Here is a 26,769-nt window from a genome sequence, read left to right as displayed (position 1 = left end):
TTTAAGCAACACTAAATTCCTGAAGTGTACCCTTCCCCTGGGGTTGGAGGTGGGCTGGTGGAAGAAATGTGAACACCAATTTTGAGAAGGTCTCAGTCTTATTTGGAAGCTGAATATATGTGGATAACCCTGAATATGAAGTTGGAGGAACAGTTCAAGTTCTATCCCTGTCTTATTTGTTGTGATTAATGAATCATAAGACTGCTTATGAGCCTTAATTGTCTTTAATATGAAAATAAAATTTTACCTTGTGGGGTTGTATTAATGACCAAATGAGATTACATATGAAAAGCACCTTACACAATTTTCTACAAATATAAACTAACAAGGGGTTAGAAAGAAAATGTGTCCATAGTTGTATAGCAAAGTCCCTTGAGCAGCTCTGAAGAGATGGGGAATATCCAGAAGAAAAGTTCCATGGGATTAATGTCTCAAAGTCCAAACCCTTGGTGTCCCTGGGAGGCCACCACCAGCTTCTTATTTCAGTACACCAATGTTGTGGGACTATACTTACAGGTGTGAGCACATTCAAGGTTGTTTTAGGTCTTTCAGACTTTTCTGCTGGTAGTGGAGGGGGCTGGGCCAGAAGTGTGGTTCCTGCCTGGAAATGACTAGCAGCTTGCTTCTGGGCTATACTGGAGAAAATTCCATGGAACCTGAACTTTGGTGATCCCCAATCTTTCTTGAAAGAGTCCAAATATCTCCATAACTGTGCTCAAAAATTGCTTAACTATCTGGCTGGATATTTTCGTCATTTCCTTTCTCATGGTGTGAGTCTCATTGAGACATGGAGCAGGAATATCAGGAGGGCTTAAGGATACAGAATTATGACTTTCAAAGTCTTTCCACGAACAACAAAGAAACCATAAAAACCATCCGAACAAATGGAGCACAAACCTCATCAAACAGCAGTCTGACAGGGTGAAACACAAACCATCCCTTTCGACCCCTTCTGAGCCTCTCCAACAAATTAGAATAAGAACTGGGAATACGGATGGATGCATCCGATTGCCTGTTCTCACTGTTACTGGCTAAGAAGAACCAAAAGACAGGGACAATTTTCTTGTGGAAAAATCCACGTGCAGATGCACATTCTTCATGGCTCTGGAAAAGTCAGTTCAGTTTTTAAATTACAGTCTTTAGCAATTGGCATGAAAAGCAAAACAGAAAGTGAGGGGGATGGGGATGGAGAGGAAGGCCAGGGAAGCGGACAAAGGAACAAAATTTAACTCCTTTAAGTCATCCGTTTTTATTTCCATTTGACTTTTAAAAATTTCTTTTGTGACTCCTCCTGAAAATAGATTCTTCTTGTTTAAAAACAAACCAAGAAAATGGAAAGCCATCTTGTTATGAACTTGGAGTGAAATTTCTATGGGTATTTCCTGAAGGGGTCTGCAGAGGTCTGTCAGTGGTGGGATAAAAAACGGGAAACGTGAGAGCCATCCAAGATTTGTCTTTGGATGGGGAAAGGGAGGAGGCTGTTCCTTTGGCCTCCAGGCATTTATTTGGGACCAACTCCTCTGTATTGTGCTCAGCCTTAGAGTAGATGTGAAAGAATATGAAACAAATTTCCTGGCCTTGCACTTAGATGAGAGACAATCACCAAGATGGTGAGGAAATGTGTACCATGCTAAAGGGATGATGGACATTTCAAGGGCTGCTGGAGGTTAAGAAGGGAGACGCAAAGGGACCTTCAGGGAGATGATGGACTTGAATGAGACCTTTCTGGAGGGGAGAGTGTGAGCAAAGCAGCAGCAGGAATTTGTAGGGGTGGGTAGTGTGATGTCAAGGGCATGACCAAAGAGGAGGGATATGGAGGGAGAGGAGAGCAAGGAGAAAGAACCAAGTTCAAGGCCAAGTTCAGTAAACTAAGCAAGCTTTGTTAATTTGGTGATTCAGACAGTGGAAGTCAAAGAGGGAGGGGATTTAGGTATGCAGTGGCACCTGGGAATCAGAGTGCAATGGGGAATCAGATGGTGTGTAGGATGCATCTGAATGCCTGATGGAAGGCCATTCTGTAGGAACGCTACAGAAAGTGAAATTGAAAGCGACACATTTCAAGCAAAAGAAAGAAACAAATCCCACTAAGTTCCAGGAATCTGTGTGTGTCATCTGAAGTCCTGACTTGGTTTCTGACTTACGGAAACTTACTGCATTGATAAAAATCTGTTTCAAAATTTTCTACTCAATCACTAGTCTACTTAAGGTTTTAATCCTATCTGAAAACTGTGCTAAAAACATTCAGAACTTTATTTTTTGAACCCAAATTATGGCTCATCATGGCTATAGTTGCCATTGACTTCTTATTAGATTTTCTTCCTATTCTTTTATCTAGCTGCAGATACAGAGTAGGCCTGGAAAATTCTAGAATGTAGGAATGAATTCCCTCTCACCAACAGTGGGTAGATGATCAATGGATTCTTCTCTAACTCTAAGACACCAACCACAGTTCAAATATGGTGCTTATCAGCGAAGTGTCTTGGGAGTCTCATCTTTCTGTCTTAGCCTTAAGGAGGGATGCCAAGATTTATGGGTGGGTACTCTCGCAGGCCTATCTCAGCAAAAACCTAGAAATCCCAACAAACCGTAAAGTCCTCCCAAAAGTTAAAAAAAGCGGGGGGACGACATATATAGAGAGGCCACCCAGCAATCCAGCCTGAACTGTGTTTTCACTGTGAAGTTAATAAAGCAATAAGCAGCCACAGGCCATGTGGTCTGCGCCTCTTCAGCCAGCGAACAAGTGGAGTTGCATGTGGAGTCACCGAAACAAAGATCACAGGCCTCCCTCCCTTTTGCTTTTTCATTCCTCTCCATTTCCATGGAAAATCCTACCAAAATCCACAAAGGACAGCCAGAGCCCATTTACTAAGGATTTTAACCACTGTTCTCTGGAAGTGCTGGGGTTCTTGGGGACATCCACTCAATGAAAGACTGAAATTAAAACCAATGTTTTGGGAGCAATTCCTGCTACAAAGACAAAAGCACAAAGATGGAGAAGGCTGAGGCTGAAAGCTAAGGTCTGGCATCCTGCTTCAGAGATACGAAGAACTGACATAGCCATGAGATGAAATGAGATATCCAAGTAAACACTCTACATAGTGCCTAGTGTGAAGTTGGCCTCCTAGAAGTTAGCAATCAGTATTAGGATCTGCACCATTATTATATATCTAAAAAATATTCACATCCAGAAACATGTTGGCCAGTCTGCCAAATACCAAATCTCCCCCTTCCCTTTCTCCTCCTTATTCTGCTTTTCTTATTTTTCCAGTTATAGCCTAACTTAACCAGTAATCAATTCATACTAGCTGTCTGTGGTTTGTATCCCCACCCAAAAGTCAGGTCCCCAAGGGCAGGGAGCTTGGTTGTGTTCTCTGACTCACACGGTAAGCATATGCTATTAGTTGAGTGAACTAGTGAAATGGATCAACATTTTCTCCTCGCTAAATGTACATCATTCCTTTCATTGTTTATTAGCTAAAGAGAATTCAGGATTCCTCTCTTGACTTCTTCCTACCCAACTAAGTCTTCAGACTTACATCTGGGTGATGAGGAATATAGACTATGTCAACCCTGTGTTCCCTCTGACTGTGCTGAACAACCATCCACATACTTTGAGGCAGAGACTAAAAGCTTGTCTCCACAGGGAAGTCAAGGATTGGGTGCCACTGATTGAAGTGGCCTGCATTTCATTTCATAAACAGTCAGGCATCACATAATGATGTCTCAGTCAACAGCAGATGGCATACAAAAAAATGGTCCCATAAGGTTATATTGTGTAGCAATGTCATGGTTCTCTTAGTTTGTCTATATACACTCTGTGATGTTCTTACAGTGAAATCACCTAACCATGCATTTATCAGAACCTATTCCATTTTTTAAATTGGTGGTATTATAATTATACACAATAGTGAGATTTATTGTGATATATTTTTATAGGCATGGAGCATAATTTGATCGATCTCATTCCCCTTCTCTTCTCCTCCCACCATCCACTTGCTCTTATTTTGCTTTTAATTAGTGCATTACAATTATATATAAAATCAGGATTCATTGTGGTGTATTCATACATGGATGTAGATTTTGTTCCCCAGTCCTTTCTCATGTCCTCCTTCCTCTCCCTCTCGATCCCCTTCCCTTTACTCTATTAGTTTCCCTTATATTTTCATGAGATCCGTTTCTTATTCTTCTCTCTCTCTCTTTCTTTCACATTTGAGAGAAAACATTAAACCCTTGACTTTCTGAGTATGGCTTATTTTGCTTAGCATGATATGATGTGTTCCATTGTTAAGCAGTGCAATGTCATTGCTGAAATGAGGGTTTGTTGTATTGTTTTTCCTGCTTCATGTTACACAGGTGCTTAGCAGTGTGATCAGTTCTGGTGCCAGATACACAAACAGAAATATGACTATAACCAGCATGGGAAAGGTGGACAAGGGACTCAGCAGCTCAGTTTCCTGAGCAAACCCTCCCCTCCCAGAGCCTGACACCATCTACATCAGCTCCTTGGGTACCCAGAGTTCTCCAGTGGGGTGTACCAGCTCTACCAAACAGCCTGAGTGTGAACTATGGCGGTCCTGAACGTGGTGCATGCAGTCTACATTCTGAAAACTGACTTTTGAGAAGAGAAACTTCAGGCCAAAGACATAGTATGCAAAAATGTGCCTGTTGTAACCAACACGTGAGTTGACAATCTCAGAACTTCCTTGTGGTGGCAGATGCTTTATCAGCAGAAAAATCACACCCTGGTTCTGACAAACTCACTTTTTACTTTAGTGAAGGCTGACACTCCCTGTCTTTATGGTACCAAGATGACAAATCCTATTGTGATTCCTTTTCAGAGGAGTCACCAAAGAGCGTTGCCTGGCATTTCTGGTTTCAGGCAGTCCTGAGATCAGGTTTTGCCAAAGCCCAGAGACCTGAACCTGGTTCTGGAGAATCAGGGCACTGCCAGTCATTGTGGATAATTCAGCCTCCCATATACGATGGCCTAAATAGTTTCTTCATTATGCAATGCTCGGTGTGGCTGAATTTGACACTAAATGCCCTCTTAGATTCCAGGAGAGCCTCCCTGGGTAGAGAAATATGAGCTTGGAGACTTTCTTCCTGCAAGTCCCTGTTGGAAAGGGAAGGTTTTTGCTGGATGTGACCCTGGATGTGACCCTGGCATAGACATACCAGTGCTAATTCACTTTCTGTGTGAAGCCTTTAAACCTGTCCTGGAAATATGGCCAAATGTCTCAGGAGACATTTCTTTCTGCCTCGATGCCTACAGTGAGCTGTCTGCAGGCCCAGATGTGCCAGCCAACATGTGGTTCTTCACTTCGTTATGACCTCACCCTGCAGGCCATGAAGCAGGGACACCAGCAGCACACAGGAGCCTCACTCTTCGTCCCCTACAACGTAAGGCTTCATTTTCAATGACTTGGTGGAAAAAGATGCATTTTCCCTGAAACTTCTCATTGAATTTCTGGTTGCTGCTGAGAAGCCTGGCAACATTGAATCCTGTTTATTCTCGGCAAGCCCTGCTTCTGAATACAGGCCTTTCAGCCCAGGAATGGGCAAGCCACTTGTGCTCCAAGCAGAGCAAGGACCTCTAATTGCCAGATCCAGATGTCTTTTCTTGAGAAAGTGAGGTTGCCAAAGGAAAATACTCCAATGAATGGAGGTCCTGAGACCCCAAGCCCTCTACTTCCAACCGAGAGCCAAGCCCACTATAAGGAAAATACATCACTCAACCTCTGACAAAGAACCATGTAGGTGAGAAATGGTCTTTGTTGTTGAATGATCAGACAGATTAGGACACATACTAGTGGAGGACAGACAAGGTGACCCCCTAAACTACATCTCCATCTGATGTCCTGTGCTTCTAATAGGCTCTGACTTTGAAGGGGAGCAAAGCTATACTAGCCGCCAACCCAATTTGGGTGCTTTGTTCTGAGCTGTCCTTACACTATGTCCCTCCTGTGAAAACCTGTTGTGCTTCATGAACCTTCCAAGCCCACCTCTTGGGGCTGGCTTCCTGACTGTGATGGTCTGTGCTACAGCCCCTGCCCTTAGCCCTGTCAGTGGTCACACCAGTCCTGACATTTTCTTGTCTTACCTACTGGCCTGGCCTCCCATTTCAAAAATAGTGCAAAGACAAGTAAAGCTTAAGCGGGACTTAGAGCTCCACCATAGAGGCTATCTCTTCTCTCTGGTGGGCTTCACGATTATCTCAGTGACTACAACCAGCCCTGACATCAATTAGCACTGGGTTCCAGTTCCAGCTCTGCCATTATTCAGCTGAGTGATCTTGATCACATTGCTCTGTCTTTTGGAATCTCAAGTTCTGCTTCTCTAAAAAGCATGAATAAGAAATGCTTTATAGAGTTGCCATGAGGACCAGACAAGCATTTGATAAATGGTAACCTAAAAATTCACACCATATATATGTATCATATTCCATCTTATTTGTATCTCCACAGTGTTTATCTTGGTGAAATGAGGTTAAAAATCTGCTCCAGGGAGGCCTTGAAAAGGAAGAGAAGCCCAAGGATCCTAATGGGAAAGGGATAGTTCCATTCCTGTGCCTCTGGATCAGTGATTCCCAAACATGAATAAAATGTGGCATGAGGCCCAGGTATTATCCAGCCTCTTTCTTCCTCCCTATTAGCTCCTTGAGACCCTGCCCAGTAGGCCCCGAAGCTTAAGTCTGGGACCTCACCTTATTTCAGTTCATTCTAACGGGGTCACCCCAGCCTTTGCTTCAGTGGCATCTTATGTCCCTAAGAATCACAGAGGAACTTGGCTTCCACTGAGACCTCAGGAGGAAGAAGCTATCCAGGGCAGCTCTTTCCCTTTCTGTGAGCTTGGAACTCAAAGAAGAAAGAAAGAAAGAAAGAAAAAAAAAAAAAAAAAAGCCATCCTGGATCATATTTCCTTCACTCACAGATCTTGTCCTGGAATCCAACATCCCCTTAGTCTCAGAACTAGCCTGCTGCGTGGAGTATAATGGTGGTAGTGTTTAAGACATTACATGTGCAGACAGGAAAAAAATAGACATATGAGCAAAATGCTTGAAAGAAATGGATGGTTTTTAAATATGAAAAGTTTGGAAAGGTAAGTGGCGTGTGTGCCAGGCCCAGCCTTGCTGCTGTCATGTGAGGCGCCCTGCTGGGTCCTTCTTTCACTGTCTCTCCCGTGGGCTCTGTGTCCAAATGACACAGATGTCTGAATGAGCTACTTATTTTGATAAGGCCTCAAAGTGGGGTTTGGGGACCAGCCTTATGTGGAAAAGCAATTCATACTGACTAGATGAATTGGGTGTTTGCCAAAACTCCCTTCCACTCTGCGCCATGTAGATGCAACTAAATTGCATACTTCTTTGGCCAGATTTGCTTCAGGTTTAAGAGAATTCCAGGTTGGAAAAAGAAAACACAACAGTTCACTTAGCTAACCAGACTTGAGAATAAATGAAAGGTTCAATCTCCTCTACCCTGCAGAGAGCCCTGATCTGACCTTCTCAGGCTGAAATTCACAGCCAGGTTGCCCTCCTGCTCCTCCATGTAGGATCCAAGTCAGTGTCTGCCTAACAATTCAGCTTTTGCATCCTTGCCTACATGTCACTGCTCCCTAGTGAGTCGTCCTATGTCTATTTCCCTTGTCTTGCTAGTCTTCTAGTGGCATTCTTTATGTACTTGTCTCCGTCACTAGGCAATAATCTTTTGGAAGAGAAGGACAGTATCTTAATCACATTTGTTTTACCCCAAAACTAGTTCTTGCCCTCCCCCAACACCAGCTTGTTGGACTTAATTGATATATCCTATCATGCATTCATTCATTATTCATTCAGTTTTATTGAATGCCTGTTATGGTGCCAGACATCTTTATGTGCTGAGAATACAATGAGGGCTAGACAAACATCCTTCCCCTGTGGAACTTACACTTAAAACATCAGTAAACTACATTGTAGATTAAAAGGTGATGAATGCTACAGAGAGAAGAAAAACCAGGAGAGGGGTGTAGGCAGCAATAGCGTGGGAGGGTCTAACTAAAAATATATAATTAGAGCAAAAACTTGATCTGTCTAACATGATAAAAAAGATTTCTAAGGCTCCACAATTTTCTGTTGAAAAATGCCTGGATAGCCCTATGTTGATCTCACAATCCTGGAAAGTCAATTCCTTTATATTAGTTCTTTGTGTAGTGAGAATTTCTTTATGTTGGAGGGTAGCTGAGAAGCTCATAGCATCTCTTTGATGTTTTGATGAGGGATGGGGAAAGGTGAGTTGGGCCCAGCCCATTGCTTAATAGAATAATAGTTCTTCCAGTTTTTGCATATTTTTAAGCAGGGTGACTTTCCAGTCTGTGGTCTTAGACTCACATTGATTTAGAATTGCCATTACAATCAAGAAACTTAAAACCTAACACGTCCTAGGATTTGCCTTTTGACTGATGGCTGAAGTGGTTCACAGGAAAGAACAAGTCTCTGGGGTCAGTGTGGGGGAAGTGGACAGGTGAGTTCATCCCCAAAGAACATTCTGACTTTTTCTGTGACCTGGAAGGTGAGCATGAAATAAATCAGGTCCAGAGTCCTGCATCTGTGTATCAGATAGAGGCACAGTAGTTAAGATAAAATGAACCATCCATTCTTGGTAGGTGGAATGTGGTCTCACTTATTATATCATAGAATTGGAGACTCTGTTTCAGACTGCAAGGACCTCAGACATTATCTGAACCAGACATGCAAATTAGAACAGGCCTGGAGGCCCAAAGACTGAGAAAAAGCACATGTGGTCATGTAAGAATTTTAATAGAAATTGAAAATATGACTCACAGCATCAAAACTGTGTTTCTCTAAATTCCTCTATGATATTGGGCAGGACTGAAAAGTATTTTGCAGGTAGGTCAAAGATTTTTTAGGTTCAAAGATTTTTCAGAATTATATCAACAGTGATTTTTAACTCTTTGGAAGAGTGGTATCTGTCTTATCAAGAGCAGGATTATTTGTGCTGTTATTAAGAGCTATGAAAAGATCATTTCTCTAATTCAGTCTGGAGAAACAGCTAATTGCAAAGGGAGAAACTCTAGATTGGGGGTCAGAACTCAATCTGCCTTTGTCTCTGTCCGTTATGTGCTGTGTGAATTTAGGCAAGTGATTTAACCTTTCTGCATTTCAGTTAGTGTATCCTTAAAAACTACATAAAAGGTAGGAAAACAATTGATTATTCCTAAATTTAACAGTTTGTAAAAGGAAACAGTGCATTAGTGTTCACAGGGATCTTTAGAGAATAAATAAGGTGTGCATGTGAGAGCACTTTATATATTTCAAAATATCCGATGGAATTGCTACAATAGTAGTTACATACTCTTCTCCAGAGTTTCCTTCACAGGAGATAAGAAGCTAATCTTTCTTATGCCAACCAAAGCTAATATCATCTCATTCTTTCTTTAGTGAAGAAGAAGACTGAGTAAATATTTAATTAAATTGACAAAGACTAGATTTTTAATTTCTTCCCAGTAACTCCATCAACAGTCAATGGTATTTACAGGATATCTACAGAACTGGAAGAAAGAATACAGGACAAAATTCACAATTAGAGATTATAAGGTAATCTGTAATTAGGTTCATAAATAGCTATGGATGTGGGGAGTTCAGTGAAGAGACTATAGTCTAAGGAATAAGGAAAATATAGCTGAGGCTGAAGGAATGAATCAGGCATTGAAAGGGGTGTTGGATTTTGACAAAGTAATTGTCCCACTTAATGTTATCATAGTCTCTTTAGATTATGCCTGACAAAAATTCAAACTTTACTAAAGAGACATCCTCTTGCGTGGGAGCTTATTGATCCCAAAGACCAGAGAGGGACAGACCATTCCCATCCCTGGTTAGTGTAGCCCCAGGATTTCTTTCTCAAAGACTTTATCTTCTCTCACAGGGATATTTCATAATAAGTGAGCTCCCACCATCTTAGATTGTGACTCCTTTGAAGAAAGGAAGTTGTTACATTTATGAAAAGAGCTTAGGAAAGGTTTTGAAATGAAAATAGCAAATGATGTTATGTATACCTTGACTTTTCACTAGAAGATCCTGAACCCAGGTACTTCTGACTAGTCTGAGAGAAGCTCCTCTGTCTCTTTTTCCCCACATAGATATTTGGTAGATCAATAGACAGACAGACAGATAGATACATAGATGGTTGATGGATAAATGATAGCTAGCTAGCTAGATAGATAGAAATTGGTTTATGAACATGGGACTACACAAACTTTTCAGAAATATAGTCATCCCTTTATACCCTCAGGAGTTGCTTCCAAGACCCCTCTTAAACATCTAAGTCCACAAATGCTCAAGTCTGATATAAAAGGGTGTAGTATTTGCACATATTCTATGTACATTTTCTCATGTATCTTAAGTCATCTCTGGATTTTTCATATACCTAATACAATGAAAATAGCTATCATACTATATTGCTTAGGGAATAATTACAAAGAAAAAGTCTGTATATGTTCAGTACAGATGTACTTTTTCTTCCAAATACTTTCAGTCAACGGTTGGTTTAATCTGTGCACATGGAACCCCTGCATATGAAGGGCCGCCTGTACTTTCCAGTAACCATTGCCCACAAACAACCTCCCTATTATGGAATTTCTAGATCAGTACACAGGCAGAACATGTTTAGGATATTCTTTGAAGAGGTGGCCACCAGTGGGTTATCAGGAACACTTGTGGACCCATCCTTTTTTCCCAGGTATTTTGGACCCCTGTTCCTTAACACAGCCACTAGGGGCCACTTTTAGTACAAAGTCAGACCACGAGGCAGTGCTGATACAGCTATGTTAACTAAGGCCAATTTCATTTTGAGTCTTAACTTTGTCATCTGGACTGGGAAGAAAGCCCAAGTCAAAGTGAAACCTGGTAGACATGGCAGGACTTAAATAGTCATTGGCCAGAGTCTAGAGATGAATTAGGAATGCGAAACCTGGAAGGTCTACTTAGCACGTGTGAACCACCACTGAAAAACGAGTCTATCAGTGTATTAGAGCTCCAGCCCGCTGAGCACCACAGTCTGAGGGCCCCTGCCTCTCCATGTGGGAGGTGTAGTCCTGGGGCTGCGTCTGGTTGGAAGCCTGCTCAGGGAGCCAAGTAACCCACAACTACTTTTCCACCACCTCGAACCTTTCTCTCACCCCTTCAAAGCTCACACAAAACCACATTCTTTTACTAAAACGCATCAGGGCTCATGCATTTATTGTCATTGTCATTGACGTTGCAGAGCAAATGGGTACCTGTCAGGTCCTTTATTTCTCCGGTGAGCATCTAAGAACCCCTTTGGTAGGCATAAAGACTAAAGACAAGCCTAAGGAGAGAGGAAGGTCTACATGGGGACTTCTGAGTAGCCAGGAATGTTGCCAGGGACCCGATGCCTTCTGGTACATGGGGGAGAAGAAGTAGATCTACGGTGGCAGGAAGGTGCTGATGTGAGCTAGTCTTCTCCATTAAGTGCTGATTAAAGCCCTGGCTCTCAATGATGCAGTGGAGAACATTCAGAAACTGCAGAAGTTGCTTATTCTAAGAACACAGGTGCTCGGCTCCAATGCTGTGCCTGCTCTTTCACCTACCAGGTACACTGCAGAATTTATGCAGGAAGGAGGGTGAGGCAGCATAGGTGCCTGCAACATCCTGGCAAGTGTCTTTAAGATGCATCCCCAAGTGACTCTGATTTCCTTTCTTTCTCCTCCTTGAGAACCACAGGGCTATGAAGCTTACAAGGACAGAGGGTTGCTTGCCTGGAATTTGAGGGACAGTGTACAATTTGATTTATCAAACTACTATCCACCCTCAGCCCTCATTTTTTAAATGAAATTGATTGCAAAGCACCTTGGGGAAGGAGCTGATGGAACTGTAATTAAGGCAACACCATCTGAATGGAGCTTTAAAGGTGTGTGTGGCTTCCTAGAATAAGGAAGGTGTGAGGGTGAGGCAGGGGAGGAAGGGTATACTAGGCAAAGGGAGAATGCTGAAGTAGTCCAAATCATACTTACAGATAGACTACAGGAATCGATTCATATTTGAAGGGCAAATCTTTTGGTCAGAATTTAAACAAGCAAAAAAAAAAAAATCCTATTGGGCAAAGCTGTGGCATCTCTAAGCTTTGGGTCATCTAACTTGTTCTGGCATATATGCCTTTACAGATCCTGCAGAGTTGCCTCTGGATGGTCTTCGAATACAAACAGACTGGAAGGGTGGCTGTGCAAGTCCCTCCCAGCCTGGTGACAAGAGTCGGCAGGGCCTGGTGTGGCCCCAGTCCCAGGCAGAGTGGGGTCCTCTTTGAACTCTAGTAGTCACCTCTCATTGTGCCTGTCTGACCCCCATAACTTCTGCTTTGCTGTGGATGTGAGTGTACATTTGAGTTCCCGCTACAATAAAATGTGTAGTGACATGTTTATTCAAAATTATCATCTGTCACTCTATGCAGAGGTTGAGGGCACTGGTCATTGGAGGGTATTTTTGTCTGTGTATGTTTCAAAGGAATTCTCAAAGGAATGAGATGTATACACGCAACACCCCAACAAAATTCCTCTTCTGCTGGAATAGGCCTGCCTCTACCGAGGCAATGGCTAATACTGAAAGTCTTTTGCCTCATTATCCTGGAACAAATTTACACTTGTCTTAGAAAACATGCTAACTGTTTCCAATAATTTAGAGAAAGTGTGTCCCCGTCACCATATAACCACACGTGTGCAATAACAGTGCACACAGCACACCCACGGAAAGGAATAACAGTTCTTTTACTTAGAGAAAGGAAGGATAATGGTTACTTAGAAAGTGTCCCAGACAAGCTGTCAAATTGAATTCAGAGAGCTGGAGTCTGACTCCGGGACAGGGCTGGCTGGATAAATTCCCTTGGGATTGGGGTTTCCTGCCTGCTAGGGCTTAGAGACAAGGATTCTTTGTTTCCAGTCTCTCTCTCTTTCTCCCTCTCCCTCTCTCTCTCTCTCTCTCTCTCTCTCTCTCTCTCTCTCTCTTTCTCTTTCTGGTGATTAAAAAAAAAAAAACAACAACTAATAAACCAAAAAAAAAAGAAGAAAGAAAACACACACACACACACACACACACACACACACATACACACACACACCTCTCCAAAGAGAGTTAGATAGAAAGCAGACAAAACATTAGCTCTGGAATTCCAAAGGAAAACAATTTTTAAAACTAAAATGGAGAGAGCAAACTACTGTCTATTCCATAATCATAAATCTTGCCTTTGGACCAAAGGAACAACTCTCTCTCTCTCACACACACACACACACACACACACACACACACATATCCAGCAACCATCCCTGCTATTGCTAAAAATGGATTAGGGGTATTTAATCATAAAGGAAAAACATATAATGACAAAATTCTTAGCAGGCTCTCTAGCGAGGTCTCCATACCTCACAGTTTAAGTGCATGCTGGTGATGTAGTCGGAGCCTGTACAGTCACACAACCTGCTACACAGGAGATGTTGTTTACTCCTTGAAAAGAACAGGAGATTACCTCACAGTATTACAGGGCTTTTCCTCTGGGTGCACATGTTCCATGCTGATCTCCCCATCTCTGAGCTACACAAGGCCACACACTCACATACACACATACATACACACATAACCATGTCTGCCCTGAGTGCTAGACTCACTGCCTTCCCACGCACACACAAATGCACTCTATGCTGCCGAATGCTGTCCTCCCAAAGTGCTGAATCTGAAAACACGTTGCCCTCTCTCACTGTGTCATCTTTAAGGTACATAGAGAAACCAAGATTCTCTGCTCATTCGTTGTTCCCCCATCAAAACAAAACTTCTCAAGGCGTTCTTAAAGTTATGGAAAATTTCAAAGATACCTAAAAGTAGAAAAGGCTAATAAAGCTCTGAGGGCCCATCACCTTGCCTGAACAATTACAAACTCACCACCAATCTTGCTGCAGCTGCGCTGCCCACTCTGGTGTTGATGATTTTGAGGGAAATCTCTGGTTCCTCGCTCATTTGCTGAGCTTCCTGTCTCACAATGTGACAGCTAACCTTACTCCATCTCCCAGTTCCTAGGAAGTTTCTGTTGTTTAGGTCCTCCAGGCTCTCTTCCTCAGGCCCAGGTCACTGGTGGACCTTACTGGTTCTCACAGGGACTCACCTGCGCTCTCTTCTTCAAGATCCAACATGAAAATGACACAGTCACCCATATGTGATGCCCACATATGCACCCAGTCCCACACCTGCTGGTTTCTTTGGTGTCCCCCCTTTCCTTTGTTTATCCATCTCCAGCTCTACCACACTACATTTCTCTAGAGATCTCCATCTTTCACCATGACCCCCAAACCACAGAGGACCCCTCCACTGGAAAATAAGTGCAGGGGAGAATGGAAAAATTTGGTGATATATCATCCATATTCTAACACACAGTATTTCTTTCCTTCCTTCCCTATCTGTTTTACTGGAGCCCCTTGAGGATCAGTACGGGGCTCACTATATTTTCAGGGTTCAGCCTAGTGTTCTGTACTAAGTAGATTCTTAATATACGAAGAATGGCTGACTGAATGAATAAATGAATGAATGAGGTAGAGGAGGGCATGACTCCCAGAATTTAGGTCTGCTCCTGACTAAGGTGTACCAGAGATCTACAATACCTGTCACTGTATAAATATATTTATAGAAATTGAATATCCTTTATCTGAAATGCTTGGGTCCAGAGTGATTCAGATTCCTGAGTTTTTGAGATCAGGCAGGCATGACTTACATATAATTGTTTTATTCCCTGTGGGACCTCAGCTGAACCCCTACTTTCTCTGGTCTTAGATCTCTTCTGTCATATAAAAGGTTTGGAGAAGCATGTTTTAGTAGATGTTCAACTTTAGCACTTACTGGTTTTTTCTCCCTTCAGTATCCTCAGAGGACTTCTCGCCTGTAGTATGCATTTTTATATTTGATTCATGCAGTTTTGTTATTCCTATTTCATAGGTGTTTCTCCCTAATAAGTTTTTAAACAACCCTGTTGTTTCACATATGAGTTAGTATCCTGCGTGGCCCTTAATGACCAATTTATGGTCCTTCACAATGTTAGCAGCTGGTAAACCATCAAACATATTATATTTTTGCAATAATAATGTTAGTTACTATTATAAGTTTTACTCTAGATAATAACACCTTATTATAATTTTTGTTGAGTGTGTCAGATATCATGCTGATTTATAAGAACCACATCATCCTTGAAGGGGTCCTACAATTATCCTCATTTTATACATGGGGAAACTGAGGCAGAACAATATAAGGACCTGGGTCTGGGTCACAGTCTGAGCCCAGAGCCCAAGTTCTTAATATGCTGTAATATTGGAATATGAGATGAACACCTGCCCTTGGTAAATTGGGGCATTAATTAAAGAATCTTTAAGATGCTGTCAGATGCCTGAATTAAATATGTCGAGATAATAATGTGGGAAACAGCCTGGAGGGAGAAAAGAACACCCAAGATCTGGGGTAACTTTTAAGAAATGGGAATAATAACAGCAGCAGCCTTATAGTAGCCTCGCCATCTCAAGGATGGCAGAGGGGCTAGGCATCAATGAGTTAATAGACAAGAAAACATCCTGCAATCAATAAAGGGCTGCAAAAGCGGGGCTGTTAGTATGTGCACAACCCCTGCCATCAAAGAAATCTTTTTAAGAGAAGCAGGCTCTTGTTAGCCTGGTCTTCAGTGCAGGTTAGATTCACTATAGAGAACACAGAGAGGTAGTTGCTTCCCCTCTTCCCAGCCTCCTCCGGCTCCTTTCCATCCTTAGCACGTAGAGACAGACTTTATATCCATTAGCTAAGGCAATTGCTGGTGATGGTGATTCTGCAGGCAGACGATCTACCCTCAGTGGGCCGCGGTTTTTGGTTTTTGACTCAGAAGCAGGTTCTGAAAGGCTCCCAGGCTGGGGCTAGCAGCTCAGTGCACCGCTGGTCCTTGGCGGGTTTATGAGTTCCAGGAGTTAATAAACAAAGAGCTCAATATCCTCTATCTTCTGGGGAGTCAGAGGTATTTAAACAGATTCGGCATGAGGAGCTAAGGAAATGAGGGCTTAGGCGTGCACAGCAGCGCTGAAGAAGACATCTGCTGATTCTTGCCTACTGCTAGTCCAGCTGAGCAACTGCAAAGGCCCCCGGGCTGGGTTTCCCCAGAAAAACAGAGCTCTGACCTGCAATCAGAGCAGACACGCTCAGCTCTACATCCTGGAAAACCTGAGAGAAGCAAGTGCAGATTCAGTAGCTCTGGGGCCTTAAATATCAGATAGATCCCTTAACTTCTAGAACCTCAGTGACCTGTAAAATCAAGTAAGCAATGCAATATCTCCCTTTTAAAGGACCAAATAGGGATATAGCAGAAGGGGATTTCTGAGAAGTGAAGTGCTATATGAATACAAAGATGTCAAAATTGATAATAAGTACATCATCATCAATGACAGCAGTGGAAAAACTAAGCATGCTCAAGTGGTCCCTTCACCCCTATGGATATATTGTCTTTATCAATATATCCATAGGTCCTTGGTTAGGGATGATGTGAGGACAGACAAGGTCAAGATCAATATCCCAGTGTATCTCCAAAAACACCTGGGGTGGCTCTGAGAAGAGTCTGTCTCCTTACCCTCTTTTCTGGTGTGTCCGTGTGCTATAAAGCTGGACTGCAAGGCAGGAGTAACCTGGAGAACTTTAAAAAACAAATTCCAAGGCCTCAGAGGCACCCTTAGAGATTAGAATTAATTGGTCATGTTTGGGCCTGGTTTCATTATTTTTTACTTTTTATTTTTTTTGCTTTAGCAAAATATACATGATCTAAGTTTTATGATTTCCATCACTTTTAGGTGTACAGTTCAGCAGTATTCTCCTTCCCTGCAACCTCTGGTAACCTCCGTGTACTTTCCATCATTTTGAATGTGACCGTTCTAAGCGTCTTCTATGAGTGGAATTATGTAATCAATATATGCAGGACTCAGTATTCGCCGAAGATCTCCAAGTGTTTGTGTAGTCAATATATGATATACATTGTGCACTGATCAGATCAGGGTAATTGGCACATCCATCACCTCAAACATTTATCATTATTTGTATTGGGAATATTCCAAATCCTCTCTACTAGCTATTTTGAAATATTCAGTCAATTGATTACAACCCTAGTTAGCCTACTGTGCCATACAGCATAAAAAGCTATTCCTCCTCTCCAACCACATCCACACGCATCAGCAATCCTCTCTCCATCTTTCCTCCCCACACCTTTCCTGGTCTCTCCGTCTCTCATAGCCACTATTCTGCTTCACTTCTGTGAGATCAACATTTAGGGACTGAGGGACTTTTAATTCTGTAATCAGAATTTGAACCCTGCCATTGAATAAGCTATGAGTCACTTGATATCACAACACCTCACTTTCCTTGCCTACAAAATGGAGATGATAATAACTAACTCACAGGGATGATGCAAAGCTCAAAAGAAAAGCACACAAAAGTGTCCGCTGTTTTCCAAAGTCCTGTAGAAATGACCATATGCCTACTCTGGCAAATGGGCAATGGTCACTTCCATCCTCATTTATTTATTTTTTTAAGTTCATTATCTTGGATGACCAAAGATGGGGAGAGCACCTCTATTCTAACTGGGTCTGATCCATAGCCCCAGAATATTTAATGCAAGATAATACAGATTGCTATAAGTTAAGTTTTAAAACCAAGTCTTAAATTTCACAAGTAACCCTTAGCGATTGCAGCTATGTTTTAAAAAGGCAAGCTAGAAGAGTGATTATGCCATTTTAAAGTAAAAAGTCATTCTAATTTGATAAGCTCTTTGAAGACACATTAATAGACATTGTTTCCTCAACTTCTTTGCTTTGGCCTGATACCAGCACCTGCCCTTTGTGGAGTGCACGTGTGTGCGCGCACCCCCCACACCCCATGGCTCTGGTGCTTTTGCTGAACTCTGAGTTTCTTTGGGGACTATGTATGTGTATTATTCAAAGAAGATGGAGCCAAGGTTGCAGGATGGCTCCTCTTTCTTTTTCCATTTAATATTTTAAAAAATAAACATAGCTATTAGAGAAGAGAGATGGAGAGGTGGTGGGGGGAGGGTGAAAGGGAGGGAGAGAGGAGCCTGGTAAGCTTTGTCTTGCTAATGCACTTTGTTTTGTGGCTTGCTGGGTCGTTCAGACAGATTCAGACCATCTCTCCAGGGGGGAGGCGATAGCGGAGCAGGGCGGCTCAAGTGGAGAGCTTTACAGGGGACAAAAGATGCACCTGCAAAGCCCAGACTTAATCGACTCTAGAGGCCAGGGCTGATGCTGGGAGATAAATGCCCAGCACCACCTGAATGAGGCCCTGGCTGCATGCGTCTGCCTGGATACTCCAGTTAATTCATTTCAGAAGAGGGGTTGCTACCCAGCAAGAGTGGGCTGTTCCTGCAATCAGCCTGAATAAGGCAGAAGCCTTACAAATGTGCTCCCCAAATACAAAAGGGCCCAGGGACAGACAGGGATGCAGTGTTGCAGGTAGAGAAGAAGGCTGAGGGTTGACACCCTAGAGAGGAAGGGGTGGGTTAACAACACATATCAACTAACCTAACCCAGTTTCCAAACTAGAACCTGTATTTTAAGCCCAGTATTACTAAATCCCCCACTGGCTCTGCCTGCCTCAGAGCCTCGCTAGTACATTCTGAGGTTGTCAGTTGCCTGTAGGTTGTAACCTTGAACCTTCACTTAGCAATTGGAAAGTTTAATTTTCCTTCACTCCCTCCCTTCTTTAATCTTTCCTTCATTCCCTTCTCCCCTCCCTCCTTCCTCCTCTTCCTTCCAATAGTTCCTTTCCTTTGTCTCTCTCCCTCCAAATCTGCAAATGAAATGAAACTTAATAAGTAAATGAAACTCAATAAGAGCTCCCACATCAGGCTAGGCTCCTACTGACTTAGTTCAACCCCTGCACTTGACAGGCAACTGAGGTTCAGGGGATGGAGTGGTTTTCCTAAAGGAAGTCAATGCTTCCCTGACCTCAAATGTATTTGCCACAAAAATGAATGTTCTCTCTTATAGACATTTGAAACATGTTGTTAAAATAGGTCATCAAGTCAAGTTTGGCTTAGGATGCAGAATGCATCAATACAACTTCAGTTTTCATGGCAAGATTCAGTAGATCTGATTTGTAAAGGCAGAAGCAGGACTGGCCCAGGGTGGAGTAGGAGAGAAGGGAACAGTTGAAAAACACCAATGTTTAAAAGCAGATTCATTATATTCTGTATTTCTTCCATTAAATAAATGTTCTGATCATTGTCAAATTATGAATCGTTAACTGTGAACACCAAGTCCTGTGCGATTGGAGATGTAAATCTTGAGCAAGACATGGGGGCTCTTCGGGTCTGTTTCCTCCATTCCCCGTGAAGATTTTGAACCGAATGGTCTCTTCCCTCAGAAGAGCCTTGTGCATCTCTGAAACATTGTGCCGTTCTACCCAATAGGCAACACACATTGAAACCTGCCTTTCTTCTATATGATGACAGGTATGAGTTAAAGAGAAAATAGGGGAGGAGAGAGAGAATGTGGCTGCCATACTCCTGTCGTTCTGAAAATTCTCACTCAAGAGCCTTTCCTCTGAGGAATTTTTCTTTTATCATAGGAAGATTTTTTTTTCTCACTCTTTCTCTGGTTTCTAATAACTCTTTGTTCACATTTTTTTTCCTCCATTAATCAGGAACCATGAGTTATTCACTTGTTTTAGTGACTAAAATTTAACACAGTATCTGGACCAATCCTCATGACATTATTTGATGAAGATGCTGAGAAATGCTATCGTGATGGGTGCTAAAATCCTTGTTGGCAAAAATCATTTGCTGAGACAGATTTCTTTCTCTCTCAACCAAACCAAACAAAATCAAACCAAACCAGACTAGATCAAATCCTCAAATCGCCATTCAAACCATGAATTGATACTGCTAAAATTTTATGAGGGAAAAAAACCTTAAAAGAGGGGTGTGCTAAAATCCTTGAAATCTTTATTTCATTATCTTCAGAAAAGAAAACCCCCAACTTTCAGCTTTGAAAGTAAGAAGTATTCATTTCATTCCAAGGACAACACATTTTCTTTATGGAATAGTAACTTCAAGTTTTATCTTTCTGATATAATTACAAGATATTTAAAACCTTCTTCAATGTAGCTTTGCAGTTGGTGGCATGAGCGAGGAAAGTTTTGGTTTCTTGTCTTGCATGCTAGAAAAGACTGAGTGGAACAAGGAAGTTGGTGTGCAGACCTGAAGTATTCCACCCAAACTTAACAGTATGGAACTGGACATCTGGCACTGAAGAAAATTCTAATTGCTTGGGAGAACAGACTCACCTTCTTTGACACTCAATCGTGAGGACTGGTCTGTGTGGGAGGTTGTATTATAGGCCAACAGTGAACCTGAAAAGCAAAGGGAAAAAAAGACATAGATTACACCATAGTTTGAATCTAGCTCAGCTCCCAGTATGGGAACTATTGGGAGTTGGCAGAACCTAATTGAAGAGGCGGGGCCGTGGGAGAGGTTTTGAAGTCTCTGGGGGATGTGCCCTTGAAGGTGACACTGGGACTCTTGTCCTCCTATTTCTCTTTTTTGTTCCCACTCATGAAGGAAGCCTGAATTCCTGCCATGATGTTCATCCACAGGCCCAAAGCAACAGGACCAATGGATCACAGACTGATATTGTAAGCAAACCTGATATTGTAAGCAAAAATAACCTTTTCTCTTTATCAGTTGATGATCTCAGGTATTTGTTACAGCTAAGGAAAGCTGACTAATATAGGTTAAAACCAAATCATTGCTCTGTGATTCAGAGTAGGAGATGGCATGGAAGGGAGGAGATTACACTTTGATGCATACCTATTCTGTACCAGGCCCTGTCAGGGCATTTTAAAGGGATGTCAGTTTTTGTTGCTACATGTAAAATACGTTCTACCTTCTTTCCTAAAACTAGATTTATTCTTTTGTTGAAAGTGGACAGAGGACTTCCAGAGAGCAAGAATAAGCTAAAGTGACCCATATGCTTAGAGTCAATCATGCAGGAGTATGATAGCTTATGAAGTTTGGGCCAAAGTAAGTCAAAACAGATTACTTTTTGGGGAAACAAGTCTACGCCCTCCTGAGTTGACCATGTTCATACCCTGAAGTTCTTGGGCACCATGTCATGACCACGTCATGGAAGAAACAGAATTGAGAATCATTCTACCTAGGTCTGTGCTGGACCATTACCAACTCACTGACTGATGGTGGGTAAGTGACTTCACATGTCCAGATGTTGATTTATTTCTTCATCAGAAAAATGAAGAGGTTGCACTAGAGCAGGGGTTGGCAAACTTTTTATATAAAGACCATTTAGAAAATATTTTAGGCTTTATAGACTAAATGCAGTCTCCTTTGTGCATTCTTCTTAGTTTTTGTTTTGTTTTATCTGAAGGCCAGATTTTTGATCTACAGCTTGTAGTTCGCCACACCCTGGAGGAGAAACTGGTACTCGTCCTTCCTGACGTATCCTCTGGGTTTCTGTACATGCAGGTCCTTTTACAGGTGGGAACCAGGTGCTTGAACATTCGTTATTGGTGGAGAGGACTCTGGGACTTGGGAACGGGGGTAGGATGGTAGTAATATAAGTAGGAACTTCTGCTTCCCTTTTCCTATGTCTAAGAGAACATAACTAAACATGAGAATCCAGGTACTGAGCTTCCTGTCATCCCAGGGTGCTGATACACAGTCTTTTAAGATGATACTTTGATGCATACTTATTCAGTACCAGGCCCAGCTGCGGCATCTTGAAGGGATGTCAGTTTTTGTTGCTACGTGTAAAATACATCTCCCTTCTTTCCTAAAACGAGATTTATTCTCTTGTTTCAATGGAAGGCAAGAGTTGTAGTTTGTAAAATTTAAGCATTTGGGGAATTCTTGTCAGAATTCTCCTGGAGAAATTTTAAGAAGCCATCAGAACTAAGACTAGGATCTGCTTTTACAAAGGATACCATAAGCTCGACACATGTGTTTGAGGCTGAGAAAGTTTTTCTGAACAGTCCTTTCCTCTGCTGCTTGTGGCTGAGGGGACTGACTGGGTGCCAGGCTGGGAACGGGCTGTCAGACACACCTATTTTTAGTTCTGTCATGGAGGGGAAGCAGAAGCAGAGTTGCTGCCTCGCCCAGCTGTGGGCGTTTGGTTGTGTGCCTCAGAGAAGTTGTGAGCCTTACCAGACCAGACCACGAGGAACAGGATTTTATAAGAATCTTCCAACTGCTTAGGACATATGACTTTTAGCTTGGGTGACTTTTCCTTCTAGTCCTGAAACAGTTCTAGTCCCAAACCAGGAGTGGGGCAGGGATATGGAGACTGCTATATGCCAAAGTGCAGGTAAGTGGAGACCGTTTTATAGACACTGTCACCCAAATGCAACACCAACAACCGGCTATGGTTTGGTGATTCCGTTCTCAAGAATATCAAAGACAAAATGGGGATAGGACAACTTCATTTTGGGGAGGTCATTATGCAAATGAGTTTAAAATTAGACCTGCTTCTTATCACTGATTAACTTTATGACCTCCATCAATTTATCTCATCTCTCTGAGCCACAGACCCCTCAACTGTATAAAAGATTAACAACCTTCCTAATAGGGATGTTTCGAGGATTAAGTAAAATCCTGTGTGTGAAGTGCTCAGAATAGATCCTGGTTCATAGTAAGTGTTCAATAAATGCTAGCTATTGTCATTACTATTTTTATTTCCTGTCTTCCAAGACACCACAATTACATACAATAAAACCCTTTATACCAGAACTTGTTGAGCCTTGGTCTTACCCTCTGAAATCAGAGTTATGAATGGGTTCTGCTGCAATAAGAAATAATCCTCTGTGACTGGAAGGAGGTTAAGCAATGGAATCAAACGTTCCAAGGGAATTCAAAAGAATTTCAGGAATAAAAGAATGTCTGCATCTCTGTCCCCGACATTCTCTCCCTCAGGCTGAAACCTCACTGCTGGAGCAAATAAAGAAAAATGATGGTCTCTGAGGAGCAAAATGCCTGAGTCATTAGTGCAAAGTTAGCCGAGAGCACGAATCTTAGATAAACCACATTTATTAAATTTCCCCCCCTGGTGAAAGTTCTTCCTTGGGCACACGTGAATTCCACAGGAAAATCCCAGAAAGCCAAGAGAAAGGGTCGTGTAACCTTTCCAAAGCTTGCATGAAATACATATTTCATGGCAACCTAGGAAAAGGGTTTTGCCCCAAAGATTGTTCTTGGTTCAAGTTTCATTCCTGAACAGGGGCAGGCCAGGGGCTTCTGGTCTCTCTCCAAAGGGACACACATTCCTTTCTCTCTCTAATTTTTTTTTTTTTTTTTTTCTATCAGAGCCTCAAGATACAGAGGATGGCACAGACACTCTTAAGGGAACTTGTTCTGATGCAGGAAAGTCCTTCCTAGAGTCTGGCCCCCTTCCTAGTTGCTTTGAATTTGTTTCTCCTGCTTTGAGGATCTCTCTGGGCTGACCTGGAGTCAGCCTAGCATGCCGATCACCTCCTAAGGTTTCCTGACCCTCACTTCTCAGAGTCAACAGGTTAGAATAGGAAAGACAGAAACCAATGCTTTTGGACCCTGTATGGTGTGCCAGACACTTTTCTTTTCTCTCACTTAGTCTTTGCATGAGTCATGCAAAAGCCAGTATCACATTGATCCCTCTTTTACAGACGAGGAGATCAACATTCAAAAAAGTCAAGTTATTTGCCCAGGATTACACAGCCAAAAGTTGTAGAAAGCAGGATCCCCATCTTGATCTCTCTACAAATCCTCAGTCCACCAGCTCCTGCAGCCTTTAGGCTAAATCAAAGAAACAGGCAAAACTCACGTATGCTGTTGAAAGACAGGGTGGTGGTTACCTTTGGGGAGGAGAGTTAGTAGTGATGGAGAGACAGAATAGGATCTTCTTTTCTACTCCATGACCGGGGGTGGGTGGTGCTTAGAGGAGAAATGAAAACATTTTGTGATAATTCCCCCAAGTGTGCCCTCGTAATATTTGCAATATTCTGTATGTTATACTTCAATCAGAACATTTGTTTACTTGGTTATTTGAGTATGTACGTATGTACATATGTGTATGTGTGTAGATATATACACAGGTATATATTTATTTATTCAGGACACATTTTGCTCTCAAAAGCACAAAGCAACTGCTGCTGATTGGAATGGCCTTCCCAAAGCCAGAGCATGAGGAAAAGGTAATTTTCTATTTTGGGGTCCATCTGTCCCTGGATACAGAATCTGGGATCTGAAAGGAGATGGGAATGGGCATTGTGAAGCTTTGCAGGTGTGGGGCAGCCCTCCCACCCCTGGGGGTCAGGCTGCCTTCAGTTCCATATTCCCTTTGCCTAAACTACTTTTCATCTGGGACACCTGGAGCATGGGAGACACCTGGAGCAGCGTCCCAATGCCAAAGCCTTTGTCTGGGCTTCCCTGTTGCCATAGAATCCACCAGCGCCCCTCATAGTCAGCCCATTGAGTCGAGTCTCCCTTTTCTGTGCAATGCAGTCAATGGTTCTGGCTGCGAGAGGGTGGGAGGGGATGGAGGGGGCGGGGTAGGGCAGTAGGACTCTGCTCTAGACAACAGGCCTGCCCAAGTGTTGAGTCCAGGGTGATCTGGCCTTTTGTCCTGCTGGAATCCTGTTCTTTCCTGGTCAAACTTGGACCTGGAAGGGATAATTCTTCACCAGCGTGATTGCCCCAGTCCATCACCTTTGCCCGACCATCTGAGGTCACAGGTGGGAATACTACAAAACGCAAAATGTGTTTTCCATTAAGTTTAAATTAAAAATGGGAGTCAAGATAGATACCTTTCCTGTGGTCTCCCTGTCACACAATATATTTCATTCTCTTAAGCCGCCACTGTTTGAAAACACAGTTTCTTAGGTCAGACCCAGATAGACATATAAACCTAATTCGTTTGTTAAATGAAAACCCAACCCAAACCAAACAAAAGAAATCTTTTTCCTTCTGCTTCTGGCTGTCCCCTCCACCTAGGAGCTGTTGGACTCTGGGACATCCCCAAACTCCCCCCAGTGGTCCTGAAGCTGAACTGCCAGGTCCCAGCCTTGTCGAGGGGCCCAATCTCATTTCCCACAGCCTGCCTTTTGCAAACACAGCCTCTGGCCCCAGGGTGTGTCTGGGAGAGATTCTGGTAGGGCTGCCAATCAAGTCTAGAGCTTGGGGTTCTGTGGGGAAGAGAGAGGGGTTGGTGGGGGATAGATTTGGCTTAATCTGCCTCATTCCATGAGGCCACAGGAAAGTTTTTTGGAAAGCACTTATCTCTTGGTACAAATAAAAACAGAAAACACTGTGGGGTAAGTGGCCTGGCCCTTGCTGTGGAAGCCCTGGAAGAGTAAGGCTAACTGTCACACTGGGAAGAGGAGGCAAGCGTGGTGCAGGCTGACTTGCTGCTGACCCTGGGTCCAGGCCTCTCCCACCAAGATAGATTTGTCATCTGCAGTAACATGAGACTGGGGGGCAAGTCGCAGGCTGGGAATTCAGAGGCCTGAATCTTAGAGACCAGGACAGGGACTTTTCACTGCTTAATGCCTTTGAACCAATTTCTAAAGACTGGCAGGCCTCAGTTGCTTTGGCTTTGAAATGGGGATTATAAGAGTGGTCCACTTGGTGTCCACTAGGGGGCACCCTGTCTATGTAAAGTGAATGACACCTGGGCAGATGCTGGCCTGTCCCGGAGATTTTAGAATAACCCCAAGAACTGGAGGCATCCTAACCAGACCCAGTCCTCTCAGTCCTTGAATTCAAGTGTGGGTGGTGTTACAAAGTCACTTTATCTGGGACAGTCAAAATGCCCAAATGTGAAGACAGGCACCTCCAGGTAGTCTGGATAAATCCTAGCCTGAGGGACTTGGAACATTGCTATTTCTTCCTCATCCTGGAAAATTCATCTTTAAATTCAAAATCGGGCATTTAAAATTTAAAAGTAGAGCTCCCCTCCCCAGACAACCAGAATAAACAGTCAAGCACCTTTGTGAAAGTATAAATTTGATGCCAGATCTTCTTATCCTGCAAGATGTCCCTTTTTTTAGTACAATCCAGAAAGATTAGTTCTGGATTGTTGACCTATGACAATCCACACATGGGTTCTGGTCCCCAATTGTCCTCTCATGGCTATCCTTTACAATTCTGCACTTCTTCCATCTGCATCTGGGATCTCCACTATCTTCCTTCCATTTCTTGCTAAAGCGTAAATGTTTGCATTCAGTCCCCCTCTCCAACAAAAGGACAAGATGAAAGACACAGGAATTAGCTCCCCTTCCCCTTGTCTCAATTCAGTTGACTTAACCTTTTCCTCAAGGACTGGCCTCCCTCCTAAGCACAAATCATCCACTGGAAGTCAGTCTGGAAAAACTATAAAGTGTTTGAAGACAGGTTGGTCAGTCTGAGGGAGTTTGCAGCAATCCAGAGAGCTGATTGTCACTGGCACATGGCCTTCTGCATATGTCCTAGCAGCCAACCACCATCCAACTAGAGGGACCCAGAAAGACACCAATGCGGAAGTAACACGAATGAGGAAGATTCAAGTTAGATTCCTCAACAGGCTCTTATAACACTATGTTGGGGCAAGCTTTCTTTTTTTTTAGACTTGATATACCTGTCTTTGCTTTGGCAGTAGACACGGTTTTTATGTCGATACACAGGTCACCTTATAGTGAGCTCTCTCACTCCAGCTCGTATCATAAGCACTGCT

General features: G+C 42.8%; 1 protein-coding gene across 3 annotated transcripts in view; it reads right to left on the bottom strand.

Moving 5' to 3' along the window:
* Fli1 (Fli-1 proto-oncogene, ETS transcription factor) overlaps positions 1–26,769 on the bottom strand; it is a 117,258-nt gene that overhangs the window by 7,962 nt on the left and 82,527 nt on the right. For all 3 annotated transcript variants that reach the window (XM_047518568.1, XM_047518566.1, XM_047518567.1), the window contains exon 5: positions 20,363–20,428. In XM_047518568.1, the coding sequence (XP_047374524.1) occupies positions 20,363–20,428 (66 nt within the window). The remainder of the gene's footprint in view (positions 1–20,362; positions 20,429–26,769) is intronic.

Source organism: Sciurus carolinensis, chromosome 11 (assembly GCF_902686445.1).
Source record: "Sciurus carolinensis chromosome 11, mSciCar1.2, whole genome shotgun sequence".
Classification (NCBI taxonomy): Eukaryota; Metazoa; Chordata; class Mammalia; order Rodentia; family Sciuridae; genus Sciurus; species Sciurus carolinensis.
This window is presented reverse-complemented; position numbering and strand designations above follow the sequence as displayed.